The 19,061-nt window shown below is 35.9% G+C and overlaps 1 protein-coding gene across 3 annotated transcripts in view; it reads right to left on the minus strand.

The window, feature by feature from the left end:
• The window catches only part of rxrga (retinoid x receptor, gamma a), an 18,839-nt gene extending 5,148 nt beyond the window's left edge, over nucleotides 1-13,691 (minus strand). Inside the window, exons 1-5 of one of the 3 annotated variants that reach the window (XM_016531075.1) lie at nucleotides 13,537-13,691; nucleotides 6,119-6,324; nucleotides 963-1,101; nucleotides 326-505; nucleotides 85-245 (exon numbers count right to left, since the gene is read on the minus strand). In XM_016531075.1, the coding sequence (XP_016386561.1) occupies nucleotides 85-245; nucleotides 326-505; nucleotides 963-1,101; nucleotides 6,119-6,324; nucleotides 13,537-13,567 (717 nt within the window). In that variant the 5' untranslated portion in view covers nucleotides 13,568-13,691. Of the gene's footprint in view, nucleotides 1-84; nucleotides 246-325; nucleotides 506-962; nucleotides 1,102-1,185; nucleotides 1,225-6,118; nucleotides 6,325-12,808; nucleotides 13,274-13,536 lie in introns of those variants that run through there. The other 2 variants (XM_016531076.1, XM_016531077.1) reach the window with 2 other exon arrangements.
• Between the last annotated feature and the right edge of the window lie 5,370 nt (nucleotides 13,692-19,061).

Genomic DNA, 19,061 nt, shown 5'->3' on the forward strand with positions numbered 1-19,061 from the left:
TTTTTTTTATTTATTTATTTATTTATTTTTACAATATTACTGGACATCACATTGCTTCTTACAAAACTTTACGAGGTGTCTCACCGAGTTGCCCGTGCTGGACTCCATGTAAGCCTCAGTCTTGGGTTCCACTGCAAGTTCAGCATCCAGAATCTTCTCCACTGGCATTTCTTCATTAAAGCTGCTACTAGACTCCATCTCATTATCACTCTTTTCCCGACCCCGCTGCCTCTCTTCCTGCACCGCTGCACACACGGAACGTTTCTATTGCTTCAAACAATAATCCACAAACAAAAAATACCTCTCTTTCATTTGAGTCACTCACCTTCTCTCTTCATGCCCATGGCCAGACACTTCTGATAGCGGCAGTACTGGCAGCGGTTACGCTGGCGTTTGTCAATCTGGCAGTCTTTACTGTCTCGACACGTGTACGTGAGGTCTTTCCGGATAGTTCTCTTGAAGAAGCCCTTGCAGCCTTCACAGCTGTAAACACCATAATGTTTCCCTATAGGTAGACAAAGATAACATACGTTACATTATCATATCATGTCATTAAAGTGATAGTTCACCCAAAAATTCTGTCACCTTTTACTCACCCTCACGTTGTTCCAAACCTCTACGGCTTTCTTTCTTCTGGAAAATGAAAGAAGATATTATAAAGAATGTTTGTAACCAAACAGTTTCAGGTCCCACTGAATTCCACAGTATGGAAAAACAATACAATGGAAGTTAATAGAAGCCGAAATTGTTTGGTTACAAACATTCATCAAAATATCTTCTTTCAAGTTCCACAGAAGAAAGAAATTCATACAAGTTTGGGGGGAGTAAATGATGACAGATTTTTTATTTTTTGGATGAACTATCCCAGTCAGGCTGGAAGAAGTCGGTCAGGCTCCAGTTAAAGAGAGAATCAGCATGACTAAACATGTACTGGTGTACATGTGCTGTATGAGGGTACGTACCTGAGGATCGGTCTCCACAGATGGCACAGAAGTGTTTAGAGAGGGACCCCGGGCTGCTGCAGGCGTAACTGCCCAGTCCCGCCAGTCCTGGAGGAGGTTTAATGTCTTCTGAGCTGCTAACACTGTTCATAGAGTTCATCTGTAAGGAAGGAGAGGGAAAAAACAACAAAGTAAGCTTGTGTCCGTGTGTGGTTTCCCACCACCTAAACAATCAAATTGTTACCTGAGCACCTCCTCTTTGGATCATGTGACATGATTCCTTTTGCATTCACTTTCTGTGGCTTTGAGCTTTATTAGACATGTATGGTATACAGTTTTCTAGATGTTTACATGGTTGTAATGTGAAATACGAAAACTATGGACTACATCATTTAAAGTGCTACGATAAATAAAAGTGATTAATTACAGTGAAAGTATCGGCTAAGGGTAAATTAAGTTTGTCTTCACCAGTAGATGGCAGCAAACGGTCATACTTGACATGGCAAGTTTTATGAGCGAAACAAGATCATGTTCAAGGCTGTTATAGAATTAGACACACATGCCCAGAGAGAGATAGAAAGGTCAGGGAATGGAAACTGAAAACAAACCAGCTAAACCCCAGTGGGTCTTTTTAAAAAGCTGAACGGTTTTTTTTTTTTTTTTTTTTAAATACAATGACGGGATATGCATTTTTAATGATTCTGGGAGCTCCGCATTTGTTAATGCATATTTTATACAATTTTGTCTTTCCCCAAACTTTGCAAAAAAGCAGTATTTAGCTTTCGACCCAACAGTGCACTAATCTCAGACTTCAAACATTATACACAACAACAAACCAGCTCCTGCTGCATAAATGCTGTATAATTAATGTATTTTTGACAATTCAACAAGCTTGTGACTTTATTTGAATAGATTGGACAGTTAAAAGTGGGAGTTACAGTACATACATACCAGAATAGAGTCAGACCTGAATGTGAACTTGCTAATAACCCTTGTAAAAAAAAAAGTGTGCTTAATTGTCCTGAATGTGCGCTTGTAGTGTACTTCAAATCTTAAAAGTATATTTTAAAAAATACTGCAGATTTTAATACTGCATATTACTTAAGTGTTTTAAGAGAGTACATTTTTATGACTATAGATGTGCCCCAAATTATGTACTATTTGTACACTTATACTACACACTATGTACTCAACCATCTAGTGTGATGTTTAAATGGTTATTTTGTCATCAAACTGTGTCCAATATTCCATATTTCTGTTAGATAAGTGCATCATCTGGCTATTTAAAGTGCACTTTTTCATGTTAAGTATTACTCACGTCACTTAACCCTCATGTTGTGTTTAGTGGTCGACCGACATTGGTTTTTTGACAGCCGATGCCGATATATTGGAAAGCAGGGTGGCCGATGGCCGATATAATTTTACTTATTTTAATTAATATTTAAGAAATTTGAAATCATTTGAAAATTGATTAAAAAATAAATGTGTTAAATAAACATACTTATACTTTAGATGACAAAGTATTTTTCACAAATAAATAAATATTTAATAAAAATATAATTAAAAAGGAAGTAAACACTGTAACCAACAGGGCACTCAGTATTCTGGGAAGTTTGTGTGCATTAATCATATTTTTTTCAAATAAAGCCAAGGTAACACTCATTTTACATACAGCACACAGTGAAAATGACATGAATATGACAGTGGGCAAATGCATAAAGCGCAGCATAATTTGAAATCACTAGTTTAAAGTTTGTCGATCGCGCGTCTCCAGTGAAGCTGAACTCTCCTCCTGTCCGTATTCAATTCTCACGGATTGACCGTCAAGCAGAGAACATGCGATCATGCAGGATACAAATGCACATTTCACAAGATCTCACAACTGGATCCGACTAAGTTTGCAAGGTTTTTGAAATTAATTGTTTATTAGACATTTATTAGAAAGATTTGTTTAAATGATATAAATGCGTATTTGCTGAATGCTGACGGCAAACAAGGAAGTATTATAATGTTTGCCTTTCTATTACTAATAATATAAAAGCAATCGTTATAATACTTTTTGTATACATTTTAATTCCTTTGTTTAACCGTTCTATCTGATTATTAGACAGACGTATTAGATAATCCATATTAGACAGAACTGAACGACAACAGCGAACAAGAGGGAGAATGTAAGCACTGTGTGCTCAGGCGCTGACGTTCTCAGCGCCGTCAAAATAAATGTCCCGCCTAGAACGCATCGGCCAAACAGGAAAACTTATTGGCCGATGCCGATATTTAAAAAATGCCAAATATCGGCCGATATATCGGTCGACCACTAGTTGTGTTTTGGTCATTTTGACAAGGAGAGGATTTTCTTTTTCCAGAAAATGCTAGTGAATGTAATTGCATTAGACTAAAATGTACTGACTTTGCTTACACAGCATGTACACTTGTTACACTTATGGTGTTCTCGGTCAAAAATGACAGGCCTACAAAAAATTGCTTATAAATTTCTGTTATGCTATATTATTACCAAATCTTAGATTCTGTCTTTTTATCAACTTGCTTTATTTCAATTAGGACAGGTTTTGTATTTCTTTTTGGAACTGACTGATCGTAGGCCTCACTGATCTGAGTTCATGCACCTCAGGTTTTGAGTGAACATTTCCAAAATAGTCCAAAAATAATTATTTTCTTTACTCAAAAATTGAGGCGCATAAGCTTAAATCAATAATCACTTCTAATAAGAAATACAAAACCTATGCTAACTGAAGGAAAACAAGTTAACAAAAAGACTAAATCTAAGAGTTGGTGATAATATAGCATAATGAGAGAATTACAAGCAATTTTTAATGGACTGGTCATTTTTTGACCAAATTAATGGATTAACCCTATAACTCTAACTGTAGAATTTTATTCAATATTACATTTAAAGTTAATATATTTTAAATGTAATAAATTGCAACTTCATCGTTACAAATTTGTAATTTCAAATATATTTAAATACATCCCATATATTTTAGTTTATCATAAATGCAGTACAATTGATCCATACTTCAAGATAAAAGTCATATAGAAGTAATTACTAAATTACATATAACATACTTAAGTCCTATTTAAGAGGGTCAAAAAGCATGCTAAAGTTCAGCTTAATTAATTTAATCTAAAATTGTAAACTATAATACATTTAATTGCAATTAACATGCAGTTATTACAATCAGCTCTCGCACAAGCATATTATTTTTAAAGTACATAATTTCTGTATTTGATTTTAAATATACTAAATTGTACTTATTTTTCAAAAGGTACTACAATGGCTAAATAGCGATTTAGCTATTAGCTAACATACAGCAGCCCACGCAGCCCAAGTGACAGCAAAAAAGCAAAAAAGCAAGTTATGACATTCTGAAGAAAGATTATAAAGACTTTTTTTAAAAAAATAATGTATGGTTAATAAGACCACGAACATGCATTAAAAAAGTAAATTTTGACTTCATGTCGACTTTAACAGGCAGAAATGTTCATTTTGAAGCTTTCAAACAGTAAAGGCAAAAAATGCACACATGCATTCACTCTCACACAAACATGTTCATTTTGTGAGAGCGCTATCCTGAAACGGTGAGCCGTTCAGTGAGGCAGAAAGATGCTCGGAAGGTGATACACAGCAGCCACCATCACGTTCGCTCCCTTTAATCTGCTGCCTATAGTCTATTTATTATTCAGAGTGCTTGGCCCTCGCTCACAAGAAGCGTTCCTCTATAGAGGCGTCCCTACTTTCAGGCAAGACGTTCACACATGACGCTATTTACAGCTAATAGTATGGCAGGTTTCCACAGCTTTCTTGAAGTGTTGCATATTGCGCCCACTGTAGCGCAGCCTCAATGATATCTCTCTCCATGTGAGCCAAGGTTATACTAGGGCTGTCCGTCACGCTACATTAGCTCTTTTTAGGCTAGAATAAACTGAATGGGCTGTTCTCCCTCGAGCTAGAGGGAGGCCCTGCAGAGGAAAGGAGAGATGCATTAAAAGAGCATTCTGCATTTTCCTCGCTGGTTCGCTCTTGCAGCTAAAGTTTCTCTGATCGGAAGCATGGATGTCCCACTATCTCTTCCGTGAGACATCACAAATGATCCAAAGCAAAGCAAAGAAAAGGTTGTGCTTATTAAATACCTAGAAGTTGTTCTCGTTTAGGGAGGATATGAGAATGGAGAATTTGAACTAGATTGATAATATACAATAATTAACCCAAAAATGAAAATTCTGCCATTAATTACTCACGCTCATGTTGTTCCAAACCTGTAAGATCTTCGTTCATCTTTGGAACACAAATTAAGATATTTTTATGAAATCCGAGAGCTTTCTGATCCACCATAAACAGCAACTCAAATACCACATTCAAGGCCCAGAAACATAGTAAGGACATCGTTAAAATAGTTCATGTGACATCAGTGGTTCAGCCTTAATTTTATGAAGCTACGAGAATAATTTTTGTGTGCTACCCCCCCCCCAAAAGACTCAAAATTCGATGTACATTCATGACAGTACCATGGTGCATGTGTGTACATTCTTAATTTGTGTTCTGAAGATGAACAAAGGTCTTACAGGTTTGGAACGACATGAGGGTGAGTAATTAATGACAGAATTTTCATTTTTGGGTGAACTATTCCTTAAAAATCTATAGCAGACTTTAAGCTCAGTCTAGTGATATAAATACTACAATGTCTCATAGACCAGTGATTCTCAGCCTTTTTGACTCCAAGGCGCCTGATTGTACACAACAATATTCACAGGCCTACTACAGTCCAAGTTTTGTTATTTTAATCTATGAGCACTCCTAGTGTCTGTAAATGTATAAAAAGTAACTACAGTATGATATAACAATGATACATAATTATATTTTTCAGTGTTCCCACTCTTTTTAACCAACTGAAATGGCTTTGCCACCACAAATAAATTACCAAATCAGCATATTAGAATTATTTCTGGAGGATCATGTGACATGAAGACTGGAGTAACAGCTGCTGAAAACTCAGCTTTGCCATCACAGGAATAAATTACATTTGAAAACATATATAAAAACGAAAACAGTTCTTCTAAATTGCAATACATTTTCACAGTATTACTATTTTACTGTATTTTTATCAAATAAGTGCATTCCCTAGTTGAGAACCACTGTCTCTTTCTCTGTACTGTACCTGTGGACTGTTGAGCGCTCCATAGCCCATGCTGGAGGTGGTGGGCAAGGAGGCTGAAGGTGAGCCCAGAGAGGGGGAAGTGATGACTGAGTATGGCGACCCTAGACCGTTGATGATGGAGGGGTGATGGTGGGACACCATGGAGCTGAGAGGAGGCTGGGATGGAGGAGAGCTCAGGTGACCGAGTGTTACCTGCAAAGAAGAACCTGAGAACAGAAATAGGGGATTAGTCTGTATTCGACATCAACAACTAAATGCAACTGTAAAATGTGACCCTGGACCACAAAACCAGTCATATGTCACAAGGGTATTTTTGTAGCAATAGCCAACAATACATTGTATGGGTCAAAATTATCGATTTTTCTTTTATGCCAAAAATCATTAGGATATCAAGTAAAGATCATGTTCCATGAAGGTATTTTGTGAATTTTCTTACTGTAAATATATCAAAACTTTAAAAAAAGCATTGCTAAGAACTTTATTTGGACAACTTTAAAGGCGATTTTCTCAATATTTAGATTTTTTTCGCCCTCAGATTCCAGATTTTCAAATAGTTGCATCTCGGCCAAATATTGTCCTATCCTAACAAACCATACATCAATGGTTATTGATTCAGCTCTCAGATGATGTATAAATCTGTTTAAAAAAAAACAACCCTTATGACTCGTTTTGTGGTTCAGGGTCACAAATATTAATATTAAAAATAAAAATATTAATCATTAAATAATCATTTAAACATATGCATACATGGTTGACTAGTGAATGTTTCACAAATATCTTCTATACTCATCTACTATATAAATACAGATAATGAACTGTGACAGTTTGACATTTTCATTCTAGAAATGCTGTGAGACATCTGGGGGCCCTGTCAATGAGGGCAGTAATGGTTGGTGGCATTTGCACAGTAGCAGGGGTCAAAAAAGTGAGTAGCAGTGACTGCGGGCATTCATGGATCATCACACATCAAATTTCAGACACGCATCAAATTTCAGGTCTCTCACTCATGGGTCTAAAATGTACACATGCTCATTATTTATTATATATAAATTAATATGCATATCTGCATTATATCGGCTAGGTGTCAGCATTGGTCATTGAAAAACCTGATTGGTCGACCAGTAGACATAACACCCTTCTTTTTGAGGGAGTTTATAATGCTAGCAAGAACAACAAACTGCACAGCTAATGTAAAGCTTTAACTCTTAAAACAGCATTTTCAGTTTAAATACTAACACCAAAACATGGCATTCACCAATAAAAACCAAGAAGCCTATCATGCAGGGGAGATGCAGTTTAGACCCTCACCATACCTTCACAATACATACAGTTTAGTTTTCACATTCATGTTACAATCAGCCACATGCACAAACTCAGTCCAAAGTCAGTCAGATCATCCCAATAAACCATTTTCACTCACTCTCAGTGTATTTTTAAAGGCATGATAGAGTGGTGGCTTTCCAAGTGTCTTTGTTGTGATGCCTCCTGTTCCTCACACTGAGATGGCTCTGTCACTGTGACATGCCCTGTAATGCCCTGGATAACCAGTGGGAACATTGTAAAAGCTATCCTCAGCACCCACACTTACTCAAGTGTGTTAGGGGAGAGTGGTCTCCGTGCCCGGGCCGGGCTAGATTCTTGTGCTATTAATGACCTCTAAATGTCACATTCTGATCTAGAGGAACATCTATCCTTGGAAAGCCTAGGTGTGCATGTTCAATGCCAGAGTTCTGGCACTTTCTTTCACTCGTGCTGAGGATCCTCAAAACACAATTTTAACAGGCCAGCAGAGTTTGTGCCAGTGTTATGAAACGGATTTTATGATTAGCCAGTTTTTTAGCCTCAGACGATTGTTAGAAAGCAGTTTTTTTTTAACATCATTACCTTCTATAAAGCTTAACAGATCATTAATAGAAATAAATGGTGATATGCAGCCCTCTACTAACACCTTGGCAATTGAATCGCTATTGGCTAGTACATTTTTTTGTTTACTCGCCAGACTTACTCCACTTATGTATAACATATGTATAAACATATGTATATGTTTGTTTGTAAAATGGCACAGTTTTATAAATATCTCAAAGTACACTCTTAACATCAGTCAGTCAAGCATTATAATATGATAATCAATATTATTTAATGATAATCCTGTAGATGCAGTTCAAATGTTTGTTCATCAAGGATGTTTTAAATTAATCAAAAGTGGCAGTAAAGTCTTTTACATTTTACAAAATAATTTCTATTTTAAATAAATGCCACACAAATATTAATCAGCACACAACTGTTTTCAAAATTGATAAAAAAAAAATTTCTTGAGCATCAAGTCAGCATATTAGAATGATTACAGAAGTGTCATGTGAGTAATGGCTGCTTTAAATAATAATATGTCATAATATTACTCTTTTACTGTATTTTTTTAATCAAATAGATGCAGCCTTGGTTTCTTAAAAAAAACCTTACAAAACACAAATGGTAGGTTTACAGTAATATACTGTATATTCAGTTATACCTTACATTAAAGATGGCAATATCCAAAATCCTTGTCCTTCTGGGGACATTTTTGGTCCCCATGAGGAAAACATCTTATAAATCATACAGAATAAAGTTTTTTTTTGAAAATCTGAAAAGTGGTAGGTTTATGGGTAAAATACAGTTTGAACAGTATAAAAACACTCCATAAACATTAAGTCTATAGAATGTCCTCATAAAACATGGAAACCCAACATATGTGTGTGTGAGAGAGAGAATTCATATGCTCATGTAGTTAAGCACATATTCTCATGGAATTAGCAGCTTAAGTGGGATGAATCTGAGTAATCGTTTGTTGATTATTCAGCAAATCTCTATGACAGAATGATAAGCAATAATTTGCTTTCTAGCGGAGATTATGGAAAATCAATACAGTCACTCAATCATCCAAATATTCAATTCGCTTGCACAGCACAGAACACCATATGTCTGCATGTAAAGCCGCATGCTGTCATTAATTGCTATTCTGAATGCTTCAACAGGATTGTGGTGTACAATTGTAGTGTATTGTTACCACAATTAAACCTAGTGTGGCTTTCTAATGAAATGTTTATATAATGTGTTTAGTAGCCCTGTAGGTCACCTAGATAATTTTAAGGAGCCATAAGAAATTGAATTAATCTAAAAAGACTAAACAAGACTTATTGAGAGTGCTTATCATGAAAATACAGCTGAAACGAGGCTAGTGAGAAATAGGTTGAAAACTAGGCTGAAATTCTGGTTATTTTTAAAAATGCATGGAAACAAACCCTGAGATGACTTCATAGCATTTTAACCCAAACACCTTGACATTGTGTTTTATAAGCATTAAATAAGACCTTGAAAAAAACATGAAGAAAATCGAAAAATGTGATTGTACTCCTTGTCTTGGACATATATACTGCATTTCATGACTGCAACTAGTTTTCAAAAACTAAAGAATTTTATCAAGCAAAATTGGACTACCTTTTTAATAACCCGATCTCATGAGAAAATGAGAAAACTACAAGGTGGCGATTTTGTATGAAGTTGTATGTTGTGATTTGTGATTTTGATCTTTAGAAAAAAAAATCCTCCCCTAAACCTAACTGTCTGTGAGATATAAGCAGACAAATGTACAAATTAGATATGAATTAGCCCCCAGTTTGCCAAAAATGTAAAATAGTTACAAATTGCCATGAGAGTGTTGACATTTTCAGTTTTGGCCACCATGACCTGCTATGCAATTTTGACAAAATGCAGTCAGTTAATTCGTTTGTTTATCTTTTCAGGATAACATACAGTGGGGAAAATATTTATTTGATCCCCTGCTGATTTTGTAATTTTGTCCACTTACAAAGAAATGAAGGGTCTGTAATTTTTATGGTAGGTTTATTTTAACGTATAGAGACAGAATACCAACCAAAAAAATCCAGAAAAAAACACATTATATAAAGGTTAGTATTTTCACTGTATATACTATACTGGATCCTAAAGTATCTGTTCTCCTGCTGAATAAGGGGGTGAGGCTGGATGGGACAATCCCCCTGGGGATGTGTGGTGGATTGATGCTGGATTACCTGCTCAGATTAAAGAGATTATCATCCCGTGGCTCACAGGGGAACTGCTTTATTGATGCATGCCCAAAATCTGATAATAAGGTTTAGTTCTAAATGTCAGAGAAGGAATGTGTGCTGATTTGGCTTTGTGGTAGTGTTTAATAAAACATCTTGAACGACGGTCTATCAATCACTATTTCACATACAAAAACAAAAAATCTTAATGAAATGTTTTTTTATTTATCAGATTTTTCAGTTTAAAGTAATAATACAGAGAGCGATATAAATGACTAAGTATAAGCTATTGAAATATATTTCTATATAGGAATGACATTGGAGCATGAGTGACACAACCAAGAGCATGGGGGTGAGCGATCTGGAACATGTTTTTTCTCGGAGACTGTCCTTGGGAGAGACTGTCATAACTGGGGCAGAAAAATTGTCAATTAGATTAGCAAGTTGAATAACAACCAGGCCTGTGTTGAAGGTGCTCGCCATTGCTTTTTCAGACTGAATGTTATCTAATGGATCAGGCATTCTGTGCTCCAGTGTTTCGTGTAGGTCTAGAATAACAGACTACAAATGCAAACTAATGTATACTGATCCCAATCCCAATAGATTTTATCAATGGCGAAGGTTTCTCTAAACAGAAATGATGCTGATAAAAAAAAAAAACACTCGCACTGTGCTATAAAATGTTGAATCGTTACATACTTTTTCAACACCAAACACACAGATGAGAGGTCAGTCTTAGCAATGGTTGTTAGGTTTCTTCTCAGCATGAGAAGGGCAACACTTGCATTTAGTTGCAACAGTGAAGGTGGAATAGGATACGGCAGCTTTATCTAACGAGACCACCTCAAGCACAAGGAAGAGAAAGGGTCTTTAAACACCCAAGACACAACACTGGCCTTGTATGTGTTCATCATGCACTCTATTCACCGACTACTGGAACATGAGCTGAACACACAGCTACAACAATACTGAAGGGCCTGCCAAGGCCTTTCTCTTTCAGTATACACAAAATCATGCTTTGTCCATTCCAAATTTTGGAGAAAATTTTGAGAAATTCCGTGCAGCTGTAGCCCTCTTGGCTTGCATGCACTTCTTTAATGAGATTTTTCTTATGCATATTATTGCATAAGAAGAAGTCTAATGGTCTTTTGTGTCCCTTATATTTGTGTAAAACAATGAATAGCTATTGCCTACGTTTACTGTTTTAATATATTTTTTGTCAAAATCAGTTTTTTTTTAATAAATTTAATTTTGTTTTAAATAAAAATTTAATAAATAACTGCTTTTTAAGGCTGCTTCCACTGTTTCCAAAGTCTTGTTATATATATATATATATATTCATCTTCAAGAATTGACTAAAAACACTTCTCTTCCATTTTTATTTGACCCTCTAACTCTAGCACTCTCTATTCTAATTCTATTCTTAAAAAACATGCCCCTTTTAGACTTACATTTACTAACTGCTTGTTTTCTTTAAAAAAAAACTAACACTAGCTTCTCTATTCTTTTTGTATTAAATCTATTTGTTTTCTTTTATTACACAATTAACTAAAAGCAAAAAAAAGGCCTCTAACACTAGCTTGCTTTCTTATTTTTCTATACTATCTGTTTTCTTTTTTATTTATTATATAATAAAAAAACAACTTACGTGTACTGCATTAGGCTAACTGAGACTTGTCATAGCACTTGCATAATGCTCTTTTGTTGATTTTGATTGCTTCCATTGTCCTCATTTGTAAGTCGCTTTGGATAAAAGCGTCTGCTAAATGACTAAATGTAAATTATATATATATATATATATATACATATATAATATTAGGCTAATATTATCATTAACATAATATAAAATCACAACATATAATAAACCACTAATAAATTAATAACAAAATTTTTCATGAAAAAAAAAACGTTTATTTTTAGCATGACCTCGTTGAGGCCGTGCGTGCGTGCGAAAATGCTCTGTGCCTGAAATGACACGCGCGTAACGCAAATTACGCAGCTCGAGGCAGCGATTGGCATTATTAGAGCGCGCGCAACTCAGTGAGTGCCTGATAAAATCTTAAAATTTACTTCATATTTCACAATTTGTCTCGGAATAACAACAGCATCTGGGGTGAGATTAATAAACACAAGTAGGGTGTTAATGAAATGACTTCAGGCTAGATGTTATGTGCCGTGACAAGCATTAGCTCAGGCCCTTAGTTTGTGAGAAATGTGAACACACTTTCACCCCAGAGACCTGAATTAAAGGCAGTAAAAGTGATAGTTAATATTTCAGTTCAATACACACTGAATAAGTCATTTTAACAAAAGCTGGACGACAAATAAGTTGTCTCAGTCACAAACTTGAACGCAGTAAATCATTCTCAGGATGATCATTATACCAGTGCTGTTAAAATATACAATTTATACCAGTGCTGTTAAAATATACAATTTATACCAGTGCTGTTAAAATATAAAAAAATGTTGGACTTGTTCAAGGTAAATTAAACCTGTCGCTCGTGGTGGTTAAAATAACGTCTTCTTTTTAGCCGTTAAACTGTGACAATTAGGCCTACTTAACATAATGGTATCTAGAATAAAATAATCAATTTCATCACAACATGCCACAAACACAATGTGTACTTACATTTCAACACCAAAAGAAAACTGATTAAAGAAATTAAGCATACGATGAAACTGGATTAAGTTAAAGAAGAAAATGGAGCATCCTGGTGATCTGTCAGAGCTATCCAGCAGCATTTCCTCTCAAATTTCCTCTTAGTTTGATGAATGAGCCAAATGTAGATGCTCCTAAGTCTAACTGCATGACAAAAAAATAAATAAACATTTTCCACATGTAGTAAAAAATCTGTTCTGATCTTCAATAGTCGTCGTGAATGGTTGATCCAGTTCGCGGCAACTCTGGGTTATTTCATAGGCTACACCTTCTAAAGAATCAAAACTGTTGCTAAATAAATAAATAAACAAATAAATAACCCACGACACACTGCTGTCCAGATACCAACTGAGAGCCATTAATAACTACTCGACAGCAAACAGTTTAACAAGAGGCGCTCTGGAAAGCTATAAATTACATAACCGCAATTAAAGTGCCAACCCTTGACCCTGACTGAGAGGCACAATCTTTATCACCTGATTTTAACATTGGCACTGGTTCCAAGTCAATACACATGACACGACTGCGCCGATAACTCAAGCACGTACAATTTATGAGCATATCGTACAAAGTCCGTCTGGAGAATCCGTACTTCAGATAGCACACGGCATGGGGGGGCACTCCAACACAGAGGCATGGACAGAAAGCAGCACGACTTCCGGGAATAAAAAAAAGACATAAAACTACGAAGCACTTACTAAGATGCAGATATGTGTCGTTATTATCCATGTTTGGACGAATGTGAAAGAACTGTCCAATTTTCTCGTAAAGTGTCTTGGGTTGCCGTTCTGGACGGCAGCATCTCCCCACTGCTGTCCGCGATCTGATTGAGGATTCGCTGCGCAACACTTGGGGCCCCACCGAGGGGGTGGCGAGGGCCAGATCCAATGACAGTCTCCTGAAGCTGTACAATTTGCCAAATTAAACGTATACGACTTGTTGTTTTTTCTTATCATTCACAGAAATTACTGAGTAATACTTTTTTTTTTTGTAAACTATCATACTAGGTAGATTATGTTTGTTCATGCTCATACTAGCTACTTTGTTTTAAATTTTTTAAATAATTATTTTGTTGTTGTTTTTGAATGAATGTGATTTAAAACGTGTTAATATTTCAGCTTTTTTATAATAATCTTCCTTTTTATTTATTGCATTATACACTATTTAAAAATGATTTTTCAAAGTTGTAAATAAGTTGAAGTATGTTTTACAAGAAAATACTACAGGCTTTTCACTTCAAATTTCACTTTTAATTAAATGTGTTACTTGCCGTTTCTTTGTAATTATTTGTAATATTTACTAGAAATTTGGGGGGAGAAGAAATTTTTTAAATTGTCACACCATTTTTAGTGACTTTAACTCACTGTAACACTCATGTAGCTTCAATAAAGCAAATTAATTTTGATTTAATGCTCATTTAAATGTTTTCTATTAGTATATGGACTAAAAGCAAGCAGATATAATGGGGAGATTTTGAATGAAATATCTTGCATAATTCATTATATAATTTCGAAACAAAATGTTTATACTAATAAAAAATACTATTAACTGTGTAAAAAAAAACTAAACAGCATTCATTAAACCTATCAACCCCAAGTAATTATTTTAGATTAGCATTCTAATTTGCAGTTTTATTGGGTCAGGGGATTATCATAATATTCTTTGTCGACAAACTGTTTAGTGCAAGATCTGCTGACCATGGCCTATGAGAGTTTGGAGAAGGAAAAAAAAAATTCTCCAAATTCCAAGCGCTCAGTCCCCACAAGGCTACCAGAGGGTCTGGAGACCCCTCAACACCCCCCAAGATCTCTTCAGAGTGAGGGGTCATTTAAGGGTGAGCTCCCACTACCTCAGGAGGTTATTCAGAAGTCACCAGCATTCAGAGTGTTGAACTCCTGTTTCGGGGGACACTGAGAGAGAGCGTTAGTGATGACCACTCTGTCAGTCCATGAGCTGGGCTGTCGAATGGGAAAAGCACACTGGCTCCCATCCTTGTAAAAACACAACATAAAAGAACACAGGGGGATGCTAACAAAGATGAATGGTTTCTCTTCCAACTCATTCCACACTAATCAGGGTCTTTTCATTTGTTCCCTGTTAGATAATGTAAATTTGTGGAGTCAAAGAAAGGGACTAAAAGGACAATTTATCAACCTCCCTTTTATCCCTCTAATGGAGCCACATGTTCCAGAGCATTACAATCGTCCTGAGCTGCAAAGTATATTAGAGCTGAAAAGCGGGTAACAAGAATGAGGATTAGATTTTAGTGCGAACATGAGCGACGTAATGATTCCCGGTGATGTATTCAATCCTGTTGCTTTCGCTAATGTGGAGAATGGCAAACATGAAAGGTGCGGCGTGCTTTACTGTTCTCAATGAAAATAGGTGTAATTGCTTTTTACATGGCTAATGGAATATTATGAAATTAAAGGAGATCAGGTGGTCAAGAGAAGCTCTAAATCACTGCAGATTTGAGGGAAGGCTTGTGGGATTATCTTGCTGTTTGTCCACAACAATAGCTGCCAATGGACCATTCAGTTGCAGAGTGTCGGAGACCTCACCCTTGCAATCATCTATCACCAGTTAAAAGCAGAGCGGCCCACCCCTTAACCTAACAGTCACTGCTCTGAGGCCAGCAGTCTGGTCATCTCACCCTCAGACAACAGCCCATGTCTGGGGGCACCATGTGGCAAATACACACAGAGCCAGACAAATGTGCCACAAATGTCTTAAATGTGCATCTTAAAGCTGATTGTCCATGCAAGAGTAATCCATATTTATCAATATCAACCCCCTACTTGCCTTTCTTGACTGATAAAGTGATTTACTGGTGCAATAATACTAGTATGATAAAAAGTAAATCTGAACAAAACAAGCCCACTTAATATTCTCTGGTAAGATAAAATAGATTTGTAAATTTAAAAGCAGAAATATAAAATTATTTTATAAAAGCACTTGGATAACTTTCTTTCTTCTGTGGAAGACACACACACACACAAAATCAAAGATTGTAGCTGAACAGTTTCGGTTCCCATTGACTTCTATTGTATGGATGAGAAATACAATGGAAGTCAATAGGAACCAAAACTGTTTGTTTACCAAGATTCCTCAAAATATCTTTTATGTTCCACAGAAGAAAGTAAGTCATACAGGGTTGGAATGAAATGAGTGAGTAAATGATGACAGAATTTTCAATTTTGGTGAACTATCACTTTAATTCCTCTGTTAAACCACTGTTCTTGTCATTTACGATCATTTTAGAGTTTTAGGCAACCCAATCTCATGAGAAAACAACTATTTTATGAGTTTCATAAATGACTTTAATAAAAATGTATTATTTTTGTATAAAACAGTCACTGTCATGAGAGATTATTGGTTTTAGGTGTTACATTGACAATGAAGCTGTACATTTAGATTTTTAGAAAGGTTTGTATGGAAGTTTGTTTTTTTACAATAAAATCTTTTTTGGCTCACATATTATGTCCATCTTGTGGCTGTACTTTTTAGAATTTCAACCTTTCTGTTTTGGCCCAATTCACTTCCACTGTAAATGCCTCATTGTAACACAGATCTTTACTTTTTAAACAAAAGGAAGGACAAGTGCAACTTAGATGTGATAATCAATATTATGCCACAAGTGCTGCCGACTAACTTTTATTGATAGGAATATTGCTTTAAACCCCGTGAGCTTTTAATCTGATGGTGTGAAGTGAAAACCTGTTTGAGAATCAACCTTCCTCTTTGCTCGACTGATCATATCATAGGATAGATTGTGTCTGTGTGTTTGGGGGGTGGTTCTCCATCTGTCATATACTCATTAACAGAGCCCCCTCATGTTTTAATCAGTCCCCATATGCTAACCACGCCCATACGCACACACACACACACACACACACACACACACACACGAGTGAAACCACGCCATGTATCATCAATCTCACAGGTCATTAATCTCTGAGCACAAAGGCAAAACATGCTGCAATTTTTGGGTGTGAAACCTCTTTTTGGTGCAGACCATTTCAACAAATCACAAAAAAGCATGTCAATCTGCTTTAAATCAAGTTGTGTGGTTCACAGCTATAAAAAACCATTCATCACTATATTTTATTGCATGTACTGGTAAACTCTGGCCTTCAGATGTCTAAATGCTGTTGCACACTAAGTTCTTTGTATACAGGATACAAATGAAAACATTCAAACACTTAAGAAAGACAAGAAAAAACAAAAACTTTGATCATTCAAAGGAGTTATGAAATGATTTTGACTGTATCAAAAACTATGTGACCCCCAGAAAACTGGGTTAAACTTCCAGCTCAGAAATCATTCCATAGTATTATGTCAGAGGCCATAATATCAAATATCCTCCAGCTGCTTTGTGACCAAGAGAGAGAAAGACTTGAGCAAGAGAGCCGGTGTTGACCTCCAGGAAGGACTGCCAGCATTACCTCACGAGTGGCGTCTTTTGCTACTCTTTCGCCACAGGATGTGCGTCATAAATCTTACTCAAGCCGAATGACAGAGGAGCTCATGGGACGCAACCCGGGACATACTGATCAACACGTTGGTACTAAACTTAAACCAACATGCAGGCACACAAAGCAGGGATAACTATAAAATATGTATCAAGGGAAGTGTATTTGTGGAAACCATTGTAAAACTGGCAAATCGGTATCTAAAAATAGAGGTTGAAGGTATAAAGTCAAGAATACATGTCCGAATTACCACTGATGAGTTTCTCCACAGGCATTTTTTTTTAAATATTGAAAACATGAGAACAAATACTGAAACTGAACTAAACATAATTACAGAAAAGAGTATCTGTAACATTTCGTAATCACTCAAAAGTGAATGCGAAGTGAAATTTTGTGAGCACTTCTGTCAGCATGATCATGCGAGACTTTCTCCAGCGTCAGTAAAAAGTATATGCATATAAATAGAAAAGAGGAAAGAACTGAGGGATCAAAAAATACATTACACAATGGTTTAATTAATCAACATAGGCAAATGCAGGAACACACTTGGCAATGAGGCTCTCGTTTCTTGAAGCACTGAAATAGAAACAGCTGAAGTAAGGCTACCCTGAGTGAACTTTAAAGAGGAAACAACAGGGCAAAATCAATTGTGCCTTAAGAACACACATGCCTTAGGCTGCCAGCTGAGAAGAACTAATGTTCTGATGCATTCTGCTTCAGATCTGGTAGAGTCATTTGAACGAATAACAATCATGAGCACTGCAGGGAAGTTTCAAACAGGCTGCCAAGGCCAGGTGCATTTGAGGAAAGGTAATGCAGGCTATAATAAGTATTTGCGAGTCCAAACAGCTGATAACAACATCAAAATAATCCACAAGTGATCCACATGACTGCAGTCCATCAATTAACATCTTGTAAAAACTGCATAACAAAAAAATAAATAATTAAAAATACTGTATATCATTAAGATATTTTTTTACTTTACACTGTCTATTCTGGCTACTATATGAGTTGATAATCCATAATAACATTTCCTCCAGTAAAAAAGACTATCCACTGAGATTAGTTTAAAACTGTTTGTAAAGGGTGCCTGATGTGCATATTTCTCCCCTGATTCAGATGACTTTTTCACTGGAGAAAGCAATATTATAGAGGACATTGTAGCAACGGTTTGAAGTTAAAAAACATCTTGATGGATTTCTTTATTACAAACAAACAGCTTTTCATTACATAAGGTGTTAACTGATGGAGTCATGTGGATTACTATGATGTTTTTATCAGCTGTTTGGACGCTCATTGTGACGGTACCCATTCACTGCAGAGGATCCATTGGGTCGGGTGAGCCAGTGGTGTAATGCATCATTTCTCCAAATCTGTTCCCATGAAGACACAAACTCATCTACACCTTGAATGGCTTGAGGGTGAGTAAATTGTCTGTAAATGTTAATTTTAATCTAAACTTTTAATATAAGTTTGTAAGGTCTTAAATGTTCAATTCAAAGAAAGAAATTCAAAGAAAGAAAGAAAGAAAGAAAGAAAGAGGAAACCATTTCTGACAAGGACAACATGTGAAGAAATCAACAGGCTATTTAGTACAAACCAAGTTGCTGATCATGAATAACGTAGTAAGTGAAAAATAGAAGTCTTAGGATAACATAAATATGTAAGTCTTCTTTTCTAAAGACAAATGTATATTTATGTGAACACAATATGCATTTGCGTATGCCTTTTTAGACATCATTGAGCGTAAA

This window comes from Sinocyclocheilus rhinocerous, unplaced genomic scaffold (assembly GCF_001515625.1).
Source record: "Sinocyclocheilus rhinocerous isolate Xijiao unplaced genomic scaffold, SAMN03320098_v1.1 scaffold541, whole genome shotgun sequence".
Lineage (NCBI taxonomy): Eukaryota > Metazoa > Chordata > Actinopteri > Cypriniformes > Cyprinidae > Sinocyclocheilus > Sinocyclocheilus rhinocerous.